Here is a 15880-nt window from a genome sequence, read left to right on the forward strand (position 1 = left end):
TACATTCACTTCTATGTATCTTAAATATATACACACATTTTTCCATAAATAAGGTTAATTTTAATTTTTTATTGAAATACTAGTTTTACTTTTATTTTTCTCTTAAAAACTTCATAATTTGATTCTTAAGTATTCACATTTATACCACCAATTTAAGAAAAAATACATATGTTTATATAGGTAGAGGTGTAAATAGTGTATCTGGAAGCGTTTATGCATTAATTATTGGTAACTGGTTAAATACACAACTCAGTGGGTGATAACAGGAAACATTTGTTTTCATGTTCATGGATGCTCATGTCCACAATCATCTGGCTGATCAAGAAAGGGCTCTGCTGACTGGTTCCTCTTCAGGGCACTGAGCTTGTATTCAGCCTGTAGCTATCAATTGTTTAAGAACAACACTGAACAGCATTGACTAAACATGACACAAGATTCTTGTGACAGGTCACAGGAGTGATCAACCTCCCAAACCAAATCCCACAGTTGAATTTAAGTCCAATAATTTCTAACATAGCTTCACTCATTTTAAATATATTCCTTTATTTCAATGAGTACAAATTTTCAAGAAAATGTTACTCCACTTAATTATAGAAGTGTTTGATCATTCCTTGGACAAATAATTATGTTGTTTTCAAGCTTTACAATCCTGAAAATATTTGCAAATGTAAGTTTGCATTGATAAGAAAACAAAGCTGGATGTGTTTTCAACATGTGGCTTCAAATACAATTTTTTTAAATGGCCTTTTTTGGGGAAAATCATTTTAACTTATGTAAATATCCGTCCTTACCTCTGGTGTCCTACAGAGTTGCCCAATAAGAGGTCCTCCCATGAGATTTGGAAGTCAGAAAAGGAAGACTCAATATTATCCATTGGTACCTAAGACAGGCACAGAGACAAAGGTGAGGACTGGAGAAACACCTGGAAATATACTCTAGGAAGCTGAGAACTTCAGCAACCCCAGACTTAAGCTTCCAGACAGGACTGAGGACCATACGGTTAAATAGCCCATACTTCAGGGGCGGATGCATTCTGTTTTCTAACGGAGCACCAGAGAATCCTGTTTCTAATATCAATTTTCCTGAATACTGTATCCCTGGCTTTGAAAGGCTGTGGTGTGAACATTAATCATAGGAATTGGGTCATTCTGTCATACACAACAAAGACAAGAAATCAGAGAAGAAAGATGCTCAGGGTGAAAAATATTGTTTCTAGAATGCAATTGAAATAGGCCCTATTATCCCACAGAACTAATGTTTATGGTTTTTTGAATAAACATAGAAATTGACTTCCCCAGTCTTAAAACTCAAGATAGTTACATCTGTCTTACCTGAGCTCTTTTTTCAGTAAACCAACCATCAGGCCTCCCAGATACTATCACGGAACTGAAATTTACGTATCACTGAATCGGGACAGTGAGACGTCAGACCCTTCACCCATTATGATTGACTAACTGACCTCCTGCTTCCTGTTGACCAAATTCTCTTTCTTACCCCTCCATAATTCCTGTTATCCCACATTTCTTCCCTGATATCTAAACCCTTAATTTTAGTTGGTCAGGGAGACACATTTGTGAATGGTGTCCCATCTCCTCGGCTGCAGCGCCTGATTAGAGCCTGTTCCTTGGCAATACTTGTTGTCTTAGTGATTGGCTTCCTGTGTGGTGAGCAGCAGGATCTACACCGAATCCCTGGTATTTCACTAACAAAATTCTCTGCAAGCCTCACTGCTTTGGTTTCTTGTAACCTGAAATCAAATTGATCCACAACTTCTGAGATAAGTTGATATAATTCTAGGATTCACTTTGTCCACCACTGCTTACCAGCCTGAGTTCGCCAGCTCCCAACCCTTCCTTGTGCCAATGAACTTTCTCAAAGAGCCATAGGTAACATATTCCCTTTTTCATAAAATGCTAAATTTCTCTTTGTTCTTCCAACATATTGAAGACCACTGAATTTTCCTGTATGTCCCATTTGGGAAGTATTTCTATGCAAATATAACATTAAATTTAGAGATTCATCTCTACATTTTCTTTAGACTTCAGTACTTTACCATAATTCTCTGTATTAAGACAATTTCGGCTGAGAATATCTATAGTGGCTTCTTCTGTGTTACATAAAGTCCAACTGAAGCCATAAACCAGACTCCTCAGGTGTCATGATCTCTGTCTTTAGTAAATCAAGAGAGGCATTGCTATGTCTGTGTAGTTGGGGCTGAGAAAGAGAAAAGAATTAGGGTACAGAGGTGACTTCATGTCCCCCTCTACCAACACCATCAGAGTGTGGCTGCATCTGATGAACACTCTCAGCCCATGAAGGCACTACGAGGAGCAGCTGGGGCAGCCCAACCTCACATATCTGCTTCCCTGGGGGTTTATGTTCGGGTGTGTAACACTGTGGGAGGGTTACTATAAACCTGTTGACAGTAATAAGTTGCAAAATCTTCAGGCTGCAGGCTGCTGATGGTGAGAGTGAATTCTGTCCCAGATCCACTGCCACTGAACCGAGATGGGATCCCACTTTCCAAACTGGATGCAGCATGGATCAGAAGCTTAGGAGCTTTTCCTGGTTTCTGCTGATACCAATTTAAATAATTGCTAATGCCCTGACTTGCCCTGCAAGTGATGGTGACTCTGTCTCCTACAGATGCAGACAGGGAAGATGGAGACTGGGTCATCTGGATGTCACATCTGGCACCTGAGATTGGAAACATAAAAACAAATGTCCACACAATTAATCATGTTGTTAGACAATTTCCCTGAATAGGAAAGCAGTACTCAGAACCCTGGGTTGTGTAAACTGCTAGTGTACGCCTTCCTTACCTGGGAGCCACAGCAGAAGGAGCCCCAGGAGCTGAGCGGGGACCCTCATGTCCATGCTGTGTCCTGAGTGGTTCTGACTCCTACATGAAGTGTGACCAGCCTATAAATAAGTCTTCAGGGCAGGAGGATGTGCTCTGGGAACATGCAAATGAGCAGGGGATGGGGCAGGCTGGGCACAGCTGCAGGGCTGGTTCATGTCAGTAACTCAGCACCGGCTCAGTGTCCCCAGGTGTCCCAGGTAAGATCAGGGTAGCAGAAATTTGTCTGCAGAGAATGTGTTTCTACCGGGGACTATTTTGTTATGAGAGACATTGTTTAGATTATTTTTTGACAATTTGAAATATTCCTCAGGAGTCGATGGAGTAACATATTTCATTGGTGTGTGGGGAGTATTTAGGAGGATATTACTTTTTGTAGGAAACACATAGTAAAATTTTAGATGGTACAATTCTAAGGTATTTAAAAGACTCTCCTGTGATTCTGGTTGGGGAAGGGGGTATTTGTCATATACTTGCAACTTTCCTGTAAATTTATATTGTTCCTTTCAAAAAAATTAAAAATAGAATATATTGACATGATTCTACATATATTTGTAAGTATTAGGTAATGGTGGGTGTTATGCCATTGTTCTTACCAGTATAAGTTCAAGCAATTTACTACAAATACACAAAGATGACACTGAGTTTTCTCAATGCATGCAGCACTCACAGATTCACTATTATCAAGAGTGACAGGTCTCTTTAATACCCAGAGACTAAATGGGCTGCACCTTATTCTTGTTTTGGGCACCTTCATAGTCTACTTTCTTTTCTGCTATTGAGTATTATTTCCCAACGTTCATCTCTCTTAATGCGGGCAGTCACTGTACGGATCATGTCCCTGCCATGCACCATCAATGACACTTTCCTCTTTTACATTTTATCAGTGACTGGGGACATCATCTTGACCCAGACACCAGCCTCCCTGTTAACATCTTTAGGAAAGAGACAGTCTTTCATCATGCAACTGCCCATGTACATGGAGAAATCAGTTGAATCCAGATGAAACTGGACAGGTATTTACACTCATTATATCTAATATCTCTAATGTGCCCAAAAATGTCCCAGCCTGGCTCAGTAACAGGAAAAGTGGATCCAACTATGTCAGCATCAGTGGGCTGCAGCCTAGGGCTCTACAAAATTTTACTGATGCCTGACTAGGGGAGCCAAATCACAGTGCTGTAGCCTGTGCACAAACCTTCCTGCTGCTTTGTAAGCAGCCTGAGTTTTAAGAGAACTTGGTTATACTGGGAGAAAGGAAGAAAGCTCCATTTGTCCTCTAAACATTTGCTGAAAATAAACTGACAAAAGGAAGATTAATAAGAGAAAAGGCAAACAAAATTCACTTAAAGTGCAGTGGGACATCATCGCAGGGTGATGACCTGATAAGTCAATGAAATCCAGGTGTTTCTATTTCTTTTCTAGGGAAGAGGGAATTGGGAAGTGTAAGCAACCTGGAGAGAACAGATGAGAATAGAGGTGCACCCTCAAAAGAACAGGTAATCAGCTGCCTGGTTAAAGTATCAACTTCCAGTCTCTTCTATTTTTGATTCCTGTTTTGTGTTAATCTTCCCTGATAAAAATTCTCAGGAAGAATTTTCTTAACTATTGGTTTCCTTCTGAAGAATCTGCTTTTAGGCAGATAAGGGATATTTAGGAAAAGTCCTTTTGTGCATTTGCTGCTTTCTAAATGCCTTTGGTTTTTCATAATCATCATACAAATGCAGCATAGTTTGAGATGTTATTTTCTGGATTCCTTTACTTGCAACCCACCTGCCAAGATGCTGTTCCAGAAAGATGCAGCTACAGACTAAAAAAGCAGTTGACCCCTAAACAACATGGAGGTTGGGGCACTGAGCACTAGTATAGTTGAAAACCTGTGTAGAACTTTTGCATCCCTAACTTAATTACTAATATATTACTTTTGACTGGAAGCCTTAGTGATAAAATAGTTGATTAACCCCTTTTTTAGTTATACATATTGTATACTCTATTTTCCCAATAAAGTATGCTAAAGAAAAGAAGTTATTAAGAAAACCATAAAAATCTGAAAATATAGTTACTACTTATAAAGTGCTTGCTCACAGGTGATACACACAGAAGAAAATATACGTGAATCTGCAAATTTAAAACCCAAGTTATTCTAGGGTTAACTGTACCATGATGAATGTAGCAGTCCCCATCTGTAATCTAGGGCTTTTCCCTTTGTTGTACCTGTGCTCACTTCCAACGGCTATAAATATGTCTTAGGTTCTTATGATCTTGGGCAGAGAGATCTGCCTGCCTGCCTTGCTGGCCAGATGGCTTGGAATGTGTATCTCTTAGGAAAGTGCTATGGTTTGACTATGTCCTCCAGAATCCATCTGTTGTAAAGTTAAATCTCAGTGTAATGGTATTGCCAAGTGGGGCCTATTGGGATGTGTTTAGGTCATGAGAGTGGCACCTTCTAGGGAATACATTAATGACACAACAAACAGAGATTATGGGACTTGAATCTTTTTCTCTCTTCTGGTCATCTGTCATGTTAAGACAAGGCCTTTCTTTCTTTGAAGGAGTCAATAATCCAGGCATCATCTTGAAAGCAGAGAAAGCAAACTTTAACTTGCCCATGCCTTGATCTTAAATTTCCCATTCCCCTGAAGTGTAGGAAAATTCATTTCTGTTCTTTATGAATTACACAATGACAAGGATCCTGTTACAGCAGCTTGAAATGAAACAAGAGGGACAGTTCACAATCAGTGAGGACAGGATGAGGTGTATACATACCCCAGCTTCCTCATCTCTCAGGTGGAACAGCCCAGAGGAATTAATCCATGTTTCCACATGTGGTGGATCTTCAGGTATCCCGAGTCAGGTGGGTTGTTGATGTGTCTTTTACCATTCATCTTCTGTTCCCTTCCTCACTTTCCTCCTTTCCTCCCTTCCTCCCAGTGTAAATTTGCTGCCTAAACAGGAATCCTTATTGCTGGTGGACCCGAACTAAGATAGTAAAACAAATCATTTATCTTTTCTATGAGAGGTATTTCCCATCTTTATTCTTATCACTTCTCCCTCTTTGACATGTAGGAATATTCAGGAAGCACTTAATTTTTTTTAATCAATCTGTTTTAGATTGAATTTATGCAATGATTTTTTTTTTCTGTTTGTTAAAATAAAAAAATAAGTTGTAAGCCACCAACCAGCTGAAGGGTCTCCTCTTGTGGCAGAGAGAACTTCAAAGAAAAAAGGAAAACTAGGTTAGGCCATGACTGGCAGGTGGGTTTAGATGTGCTTCATTATACTCTCCTCCCTTAGAGTTCAGACACAACTGACCAGCATTATCATTACAACAGAGATCTTTAGACTGACAAAACAGATGCTTTGTAGCAATAAGATACCATACTCCAATATGACAGAGAATAGGCCCTGAAGAAAATCTAAATATTTTACCCTAAAAATATTTCTTCATCATATTCTGAAGTGGCCCTGCAAAGTTGCCTATAGTGAGGGAAATTTTCATTCTTGAGAGACTCTCTTCCCCTTACTAAGTCTTTTCCAAAGAGTCAGACTTTTTTTTTTTTTTTAAATGTCTGATAGGCACCATTCACCATCTACTTTGTCTGCTACCCACAGGATTCTTCCACATTACAAGAACCATGGCTTCCACAAACTTTATCTTAACTCAAGTATTTATTTATGATGAATTCAGGTCTTTAGGCAGAGCTTAACTCTTTCAACCAGTGGCCAGTCAGGAGACCTTTGAATCCATGTACGACCTGGAAGCCCCTGCTTCAAGATATCCCACCTTTCCAGGACAAACTAATATATATCTTATATATACTGATTTATGTCTTTCCTCATAATTTCTGTCTCTCCAAAGTGTTTAAACCCAACATGTAATCCTATCACCTTGGGCACATATTTGCAGGACATCCTAAGGCTGTGTCACAGGCCATAAGCTTTATCTTTGGCAAAGCAAACCTATAAATTGATTGAGACCTGTCTCAGAGACTGTTTTGTTTACACTGGGTCACAAACTTAAAAATCCTCTAAAACTCTCTACACATCAATAAATCTACATTAGAGACAGTAGAGTGATCATACCTTAACAGTTAAAGCTCACAATTGAAAGGAACCTGAGTCTAAGATTTGGTCTAGCTCTCTTGTTTCATGAAAATACTTTGAGATTTTTTAAATTTTACTTTTGAGAAGGACAATTTTGGGGAATATGTTTGTGGCGGTGGAATGAATAATGTCCCCACTCCAAAAGATGTCCACGTCCTTGTCTCTGGAACCCAAGTGTTATAGGAGTTTTTAAGAAATTATTTTAGGCAGATAGAGAGGAAAAGAGGTCCTTGGGAAGGTTTTGTTTCTTTTAAAGTAGCCCCAGAAACATTTCTTGTCTAGTAGGAAAGCCCTGGCTCTTAGAGCCAGGCTGGCAAGTTTTGATATGCAAATTATGGCCATTAGAAACTGAGTCCAGCCAAACATGGCGATTCCCACCATCTTCTTTCTTTCTCCCACATATGCCTGGCATATATGGCTGCCCCCATATAGTCCCATGTGTATAGAATATTTGGGCACCCTGTGTTTGCATATTAAAAGGCTATGGTGGGAAGGCCAGTTACATTGCAGGCTACATGACTGACACACCTGGTCAAACCAATCCCCAGAGCCCTATGCAAATCAGACACCACTTCCTCCAGCCTCCTCATACAATAGCCTCTTTTCTGCTGCACATGGAGTGTTCTCTTGGTTTGAATCCCACCTTTCTCTGTCTCTGTAGGAGGGAGGTTTTTTCTTCTTCCTTCCTTCTTGCATATTAAAACTTCCTCTCCTTAAAACCACTCCACTTGTGTCTATATTGTTTTATCCAAACTGGCATGAGATTAAGAACCCTGGTGTTCCTCCAGTCATCAGAGCCATATCTTAAAAATTCTACCTTACACAGCAAAAAGACAACTTGACAGATGTAAGTTAAGGACTTTGAAAATAAGAAACCTGACTATTGAGATGAAACCAATATAATCACAAAGGTCCTTAAAATAGAGGAGGACGCTTACAGTCAGAGAGGAGCTGGGACAATGGGGAGGGAGTGGTTTGAGGAAGGAAGGGGCCATGGAAGCAGAAATATGGGAGCACCTGGAAGATAAAAACTAGAGAATACAGTTCCGTCTCTGCAGCCTCCAGAAGGAATACAGATCTACTGACACCTTAACATTAGCTCAGTGAGACTTCGGATCTCTAGAATTACAGGGTAATACATTTATGTTGTGGGAAGTCAATAAGACTGTGACAATTTAAACAACAGCATTGGAAACTAATGCAAGGGGAAGAGATGTCTTTCACCTCACTGAGCACATGGTTGTCCTCTGTTCTTGAAAATATTTCCACCTTGTTTCTGGTGTCAGTTTTGTCAAGAGACAGAGAAAATTTTTCTGAGAGAAGAGCTAGCACAAGAATTCTTTTTAGTTAGAAAATCTGTTGGATAAAGTCCCACGATTATCTCTTATACGATCTGGGTATCACAGAGTTTCAGGGTCAGATCTCACAGCACATGATAGGAGTAAGAGGGTTTTGTTTGTTGGTTTGTTTTCATATTAGGAGGGAAAATTAGATTTTCAGGACACAATCTGTGAGGGACAGACTGAGTCAAAGCTATTGTAAGAGACAGAGGAGATGTGGAAGGAGTCAGGGAAATGAAACATGTGTCCCAGCTCCCAAATCTAAAATAAAATGATTGATTTCAGAAGGTGAAGCAAAGCTCTTCACCTTCCATCTTCTTAGGAAGGATCAAATTCTTCCCAGAGTCCCTGCCCCTCCTTCACTCCCCTGACATTGCATTGTGGAGCTCGTCACATGTTCTCTTAATCCCTGCTCCTGTCCCAGGCTGGGAGAGGCTCACTGACCTCACCATGCCCAGCAGGATAGAGCTGATGCCCTAGGCACCAAAAGAGAAGAGGATGGCTTCTGTGCAGATGATAAAGGTTCTACCACCCATTACATTTCACTATTATTCTAAGTAAAGTTGTGTGGAGAGAAGAGAAGATATGGGTAACTTTACCTGGTGGACTTCGAGGAGGCCAGGCTCCGAGAATGACAATGAATTCACATTTCTAATTTTCCAGGTGGCAAATGCTAGCTTTCGCAATTATGGAAATGTGGACTGTGAGTTTAAGAGCAAGACAGACTTTCAGGTACTGCAATAAATGAGAAGACATTTGGAATAGGGTCCTTAGCCCAAGGCTAAGGTCAGGCTGGTAGTGCCTGAGAGCTGCCAGGTGCTGGCCCTGAGCTGTGGAGGAAGCATCTGCTCTCCTGAGCCACAGGGCTGAGGACCTGGGAGGAACCAGAGGCCCTGCCCACAGGGCTGCCTGGCAGTGGCTTCAGGGAAGGAAACCGGTCACAAATTCACAGCAGCTGCATTAAACATATATCCCGCAGCCTGGCAAGAGTGAAAGTCTCTGGACCCAGACCTCAGGCCTGGCTCTGGATTCCTGGGATGGGTGCTGTCAGCTGTGCCCTCCCTGGTCCTGAATGACTGGGACCTTGTAGAGCCAAAGAGAGAATGTCAGCAAATGTCCTCAAAGTCTTTACTCAGCCTGACTGTGTTCCGCTTGGAATGAAAAGGACCACATATCACACAAATAAATGTAAAATATGTGTGTATGTAATATGAATTTCTAATATAAACTTTACGTATCGAATAGATATAATGCTTTGGAAATAAGTTGTATTTCTATATTTGTATATGCTATGTATCTGTTTATGAAAAAATATGTGATGTATGTTTAAATATAAAGAGAACTCTGATTGCTAGTATAAGGTATAGTTTTGAACTTTAATAAATTGAACGTGAACGTTGAAAATGAACACCAGGTGCAACACCTGATAGCCTGTTTCTTACCACAGTCCCTGAAAGTGATAAAGCTCAGGACCCTCTTCCATGTTCCCCTGGGCTGAGAGCAGAGAGCTGAGAGCAGAGAGCAGGAGATGGATAGTGAGTCTGGGCTCTGAAAGGAGGGAAGTTTTTTCACCAGAGCTTAGCATAGACAAGTCCTCTTCTGGTCATTTCCATCAAAGAAAGCAGCACATGTGGCTCAGAGGCTGCATGGTCACAGATGAAGACCCTCCAAGGCTCATTTCCAACTTCCCCTCTGACGGGTGATGTGGGGTCTCTCTGCCCAGCTTTCATGGCTCACCAGCTGCTGGGACTCTGTTCACAATGGTCTATGTCTATTCCATGCACAAGCTTCTCAATATTTGACATTTTACTTTCTGGTCTCCAGTAACCACGACTTGCCAACTATGAACCTTCCACAGAGATTCAAGAGTAAGGTCAGAACCAGGGGTTCAGCAACGTGCCAGCCATGTACATAAGAGAAACAAGGCGTGGCCCACCGAGGTATGAAGTGAGGATGAATTTACATCATGAATTCAGAATAGGAGGTGGGAGAAAACATCCTGACATGCTCCGTGCAGTGATGCCCACAAGATACACTAGAGGTGTCCATAAAGGAGGTGGGAAGAGGATATGAGGCAAAGAGGGGATGTGAATTCAGAGGTGTCCCCCAGCCTGTTTCCCTCAGAAGATTTCAGACCCTTAGCAGCTCCTGTGCAGAGCCATTGCTAGGGAAGATTTGTGCATGACAGGGGACAGGAGGAGGGAGCACCTACCTCTGAAGGCATCTTGGTTGCTGATGGCCAGAGTGATATCTGTTCAGGCCTGCTGCCCCTGACCCAGGAAGGGATCATGTCCAATGGGGCAGCAGGAGCCAGTGGGAGCTCAGAGTAAGTCCTGGTTTACACTGGTACCAGACTAGGATGCTGTTCATAGTCCAGCCAGCCCTGCAGGTGACAGTGACCCTCTCACTTGGGACACAGGGAAGGGGCTGGAGATGACATCCACACAACATGCTGACTATTATCCAAGTGGGAACCAAACATGCAGATCCCCAGATATTAATACGAAGCAAGCAGTTCATTCAATTTGATGCAATTCTGATCAGAAAATGAAAAAGCAGGCTAACAACCTCATCATTAAAGAAATGTTCATGTTTAATACTAACTATCTGAAGCCTCAGTCCCCCTTCCTCACCAGGCAGTTAGAACAGAAGGCAGAAGAGAAGAAAAGATGGGTCCCAAAGTCCACAAGGTGCCTCCTGAGGCTGATCCTGCTCAGAGAAGGTGGGGGCAGTAGATTGTCTGCTGGGACTGCCACACCAAAATTCCCTGGGCTGAATGGCTTAAAGGAAGGACATTTACTTCTAACAGATTGGAAGGCTGGGAAGTCGAAGATAAAGATCCAGAAAGATCTGCTTTCTACTAAGGACCCTCCCTCTGATTTTCAGATGCCACCTTCTGTCCATGTCCTCACATAGCCTTTCCTCACTGCATGCATGGAGATTGGGGGTGGAGGAGAGCTCAGTGGGGTCTCTTTTTCATAAAGGCACTAATCTTATTGAATCAGGGCCCCACCCTTATCATCTCCTTTAACCCTAAATACCACCTTATATGTTTTATCTTCAAATGCAGCTATATTGGAGGTTAGAGATTCAAGATAAGAACATCTGAAGCACAATTCAGTCCATAGTCGGTGGGCTTTGGGGACACAGCTAAGGTAGACATGGAGGCAAGGCTGGGCTTCTAGTCTCAGAGCACAGAGTACAGAGGTGGTTCCCATAATGCAGGACACTGGCAGCTCCTCCCAGCTACTCTAGGTAACACAGAGACCACATTCCAGCCTTAGGGGCTATTGATAACGAAACATTATCACTCCTAAGCTCTCCCAGTATTTCTATGATCAGGTTTAGATCTTAGGGTTATTACGGGGTTTGTCTACCATCTAGTGTCAGGATTGTGGCTTAGCATCTTCTATAGGATTACAGATGCCGAGTCCCAGTGAGTCTTCACTGTAAGTCTTTTCATGGATATTAATGAAGGAGATCCTAGGCCAGATTCATCCATCACTAGGCCAGATTCACAAAATATTTTCTCTTGTCAGTAAACTAGTTACATAGTTGAGGACAAAAGATATTCAGAAAAGTTATTTGTCACAAAAATATTATGAGCTGGATTCTATGACCCATTGAGATGTCAAAGGATTTGGAAAAGAGGTGATGGGCCACGAGGAATCCCACAGGACCTAATGGCAGAGGTGAGAATGGGAAGCACAGGGTGCTGTTCTGGAACTGTCATCCCAGTCTGCTTCCTCCCATCCAAGAAACCCTTTCAGAGCAGCTCTGAGGACCACTGCAGCTAAAGAGGTGAAAGGAGGATCTTTCAAATGCCCCATTGTCTGCAGTCATTGAGCCTGCGTCAGGATCACCTCTATCTGTATTTCTAGGATACCTGAGGTGCTTATCCAGGTACAGCAGGCAGTGTTAGGTGTTGGTAATCACATGGAACATCCATTATGTTCCACGAGAACGTGCTCATTGTCATGTTGATTGTGCAGTGAGGTTGTTTCTAGGTCAAAGTGAAGTCTCATGGAATATTCAAAAACATGGCATAAATTCCTCTCCAAGGTGGCCATGGTAGCCCCAGCATCTAATTGTGTGACATATATTTAGGTGTCCAAGAAGTAAGCTATTGCCATAGTCCTTTTCCTGGCACAGGGGATCCTTTAATAGTTCAGTCACTCGATTGCTATTTTCCTGAACAAGTGGCTGGCCCATGATTTAGTGGAAATGGAGCAAAATACAGTGTAAGGGGGAGCCTGCATGGCTACTGTCATTGCATGTAGTGTGGCCAATGGGCAGAATGTCCATGTTCAGTGTCAGACAAAAGACGCCATCATCTGGTTTAATGGTGGTCACACCCAGCAGACCCACTGGCATCTGTTTTGTACAATCATCAGGGCTCCATGCCATACCAACACAGACATGTCTCTGAATCTTTGGCTCATTGTGGCCAAAGGAGAAGTTAAATTGTCCCCTATGGGTCATTCGTTCCCTTCTAGGAAACTTGTCATTTGTTTATGGGCATTCATTCATTTGCACATGGATCCTGTGGGAACTGGGTTAGGGTGAATTCTGACTGCATCATTTCCATTTAATAATTTGGATCTGTTGGGCCTGTCCAGCTTTATTGATTGTGTTTGTAGGCACCAAGGTGAGAATGGGTAGTTAAAGTAGTGACGTCATGCCTGATACTCTAGCTCTGAGACACTCAGCCCCTACCAGTTTCCTACAGCAAGCAAGGAGTGGCCTTTCAAAAGAGGCACAACTGGTGTCTGCTGTTGCCACAGGCTCCAGTCAGCATGCATAGAAATAGTGAACACCTGGATTTCCATCAAGGAAGCAGGCTCTAAAGGTTTTAAAGAAGTGCATCAGTCATGCCTTGTTGAACAGATTCCAAGGGTACCATTGCAAAGGGCCTTGTTCAAGGATGGCAACTTTGTTTGTGATTTTGACTAACGTGACCAAAAGAACACCCAGGTAAGTTTTCTACCATCCCCAGTACCCAAAAATACTTACTAGCTTGTGGGTCTCTTTTTATTAGTGGATGCCACCAGGACCAACAACAATTAACTATACCTGGGATACCTCCTCGTAACTATACCTGGGATACCTCCTCGTAACTATACCTGGGATACCTCCTCGGTTTCCTGTTCCGGCGGCCTTGGCATTCATCCTCCATTGTTGGTCTGCCAAAGTGGGTCGTTCCACTGTGACACCAGGCGCTGTGACATTTGTATCTTTTTGTTACAACTATTAAATTAACTAGATAGTGTTCCAATCTCGGTTGAATATGCAGTCCTGCTTTTGCTGAATAAGGTTCTGGGGCTTGGGAAGCTTAGCAGGCAGGCAGGAGTGGATATTTCCCACTGTCATGTCTTGAATACTTAGCTATGAGTGGAGATAGCCCCTCAGGCAGCAGTGATGTTCTGTGGCACAGCAGTAAAATGTCAGTACCTCTATTGTACTCTGCAGTGAGAACCATGGTCACCAGCACCCAACATGGCCCAAAGGGAATGGTCCACATGCACATCAGGACATGAGCACATACTCATCACAGGGTCCTCATTTGTCCGGACACCTTCTGATGTCATCAGTTTAATATTTTCTGACGGCACCTGGAAATATTGTCAGGTGGATTACAGCGTATAAATATCCCAGAAAAGTCTGAATTCCTTTTTTTACACCTTTTATCTTGCGAGGAAAATAGGGCCAGTAGCTTCTGGTGGAGACCTTGGCCCTATTCCTAACTGTGCCTTTCAGACAAAGACATTTGGGTCTGCAATGTGGCTCAACTAAACAAATACACCAACCAGGCTGCATAAGACTTCCCTGGCCTTTTTCCATGTCTCTTTTGTAGAGAGTGAGCCTCCTTTTCTGTGAAGGCCCTTTTTGTTGATTTTGGTTCCTTCCTAGGTGCTTCAGGGAGCACTGAGAGTATCTTTCTTGTTTCATTTTGGGTGACTCAGGGTCCATCTGATTACCCATGTCCTGTGCTCTCTGGCCTTAGGAATGAGCAGTCATACAACTGTCTAACAACTAGAGAACGGTGTACCCCATTCCTATTTCCACATTCTTTTCTCTCTGTCTCAATTCAGTAAGTCATCTGATTCTTATTAATGGGAGGAGGACAAACGTCCCATTTATCTCCCTCCTCATTAAACATCCATCTGCATGTCTAGCCCTTGCATCCCCAGGCTGATGTCTCTGTCCTGGGCCAGATACTGGAGAGTATTTTTCCTCTAACTTCACCAATAAGCCATGGTTCTCTCAGATCAAACCTTCTCACTGCACCAGTTTTGCCAAGAAAGTTTGCTGTGCACAGGTCACCAACTTACCCAAATCTAGGGAGACAGAACACCCGTGCACAACCAGTTACATAAAGTGAATTATTACTTACCGAGAGTCAGCATGAGAGAACACAAAACTGCCTGGTCCTGATTGACTCTAGACCACACATACCCCACAAGGACTGCAGCTGAGGGACCCTGGAATGCAGCCCACCCTGGGTTTTATGTCTTGGAATCACATGACACACTGAGCTAGTGTTGAAGGAATTACTGTTTCCAGTAGGGACAGACACAGAGCCCAGGCTATATTGGCCAATCTTGCCCTATCTCAGAATGTTACATTTCCAGAAAATTCTACAGTTATTCCTGAAAACTACAAGCAAGAAAGGGAAGGAGACAGGGTTGATTCATGATTAAATGGAAACTGTTCTGCAAATGCCAAAGTGAAATCATAACCCAGTATTTTTGTGACTGAGTTATTTCACTTAGTGTAATGTCCTCTAGTTTCATGTATATTGTAGCATGTTTCAGAATTTCCCTCAATAATATGCTATTGTATGTATATACCACATTTGGATTAACAGTTCTCTCCTTTGTGAAGATGTGAGTTGCTTCTACCTTTTGGCTATCATGAATGATTCAGTTCTGAATGTGGGTAGACTAATGTCTTCTCAAGTTAATGTCTTCAATTAATTGGGTGTACGTACAAAAATGTAATGGCTAAATTATATAGTATTTCTATTTTTAATTCTTTGAGGAATCACCATATGGTTTCCCACAGCAGGTGGGCCATTTACATCACCACGACAGTGTCCACAGCAGTTCCAAATACTTAAATTCTCATCAAGGCTGGTCAGTCTCTGTTGGAAAAAAAAAATCCTAAAAAGTGTCAAGTGGGGTTTCTTCTTATTTTTCTAAGGATTAATAATATTGAGCCTCTTTTTCTATGCTAGTTATCTAATTATCTCTAAATAATCTTCTTTAGGGAAATGTCAATTGATGTACTTTTCTCATTTTTAATCAGATATTTTATTTTTACTGTTGATATGTAGGACTTATGTTTGTAGAGTAGATGTTATTAACCCCCATCAGATACATGATTTACAAATATTTTCTTCTATTTCACATGTTGCATTTTCACTGTGTTGATTATGACTTTTGATGCACATTTTAAATTTTTATGTAGTCCAATTTATTTTTTTCTACTTTTGCCTGTATGTTGGTGTTAAAGGTGTCAGTGTTTAAATGTGTATAAATACTCACTTACTATGCTCAGAAGGTGACACTGCACC

At 41.8% G+C, this 15880-nt stretch overlaps 2 gene segments (V, D, J or C); both read right to left on the bottom strand.

Moving 5' to 3' along the window:
* LOC103241327 (immunoglobulin kappa variable 2-24-like) overlaps positions 1 to 15880 on the bottom strand; it is a 978355-nt gene that overhangs the window by 756877 nt on the left and 205598 nt on the right.
* On the bottom strand, positions 2375 to 3279 carry LOC119622386 (immunoglobulin kappa variable 1-39-like). The segment is given in 2 exon segments: positions 2375 to 2697; positions 2823 to 3279. Coding segments are annotated over 2 exon segments (378 nt in total).

This window comes from Chlorocebus sabaeus, chromosome 14 (assembly GCF_047675955.1).
Source record: "Chlorocebus sabaeus isolate Y175 chromosome 14, mChlSab1.0.hap1, whole genome shotgun sequence".
Classification (NCBI taxonomy): Eukaryota; Metazoa; Chordata; class Mammalia; order Primates; family Cercopithecidae; genus Chlorocebus; species Chlorocebus sabaeus.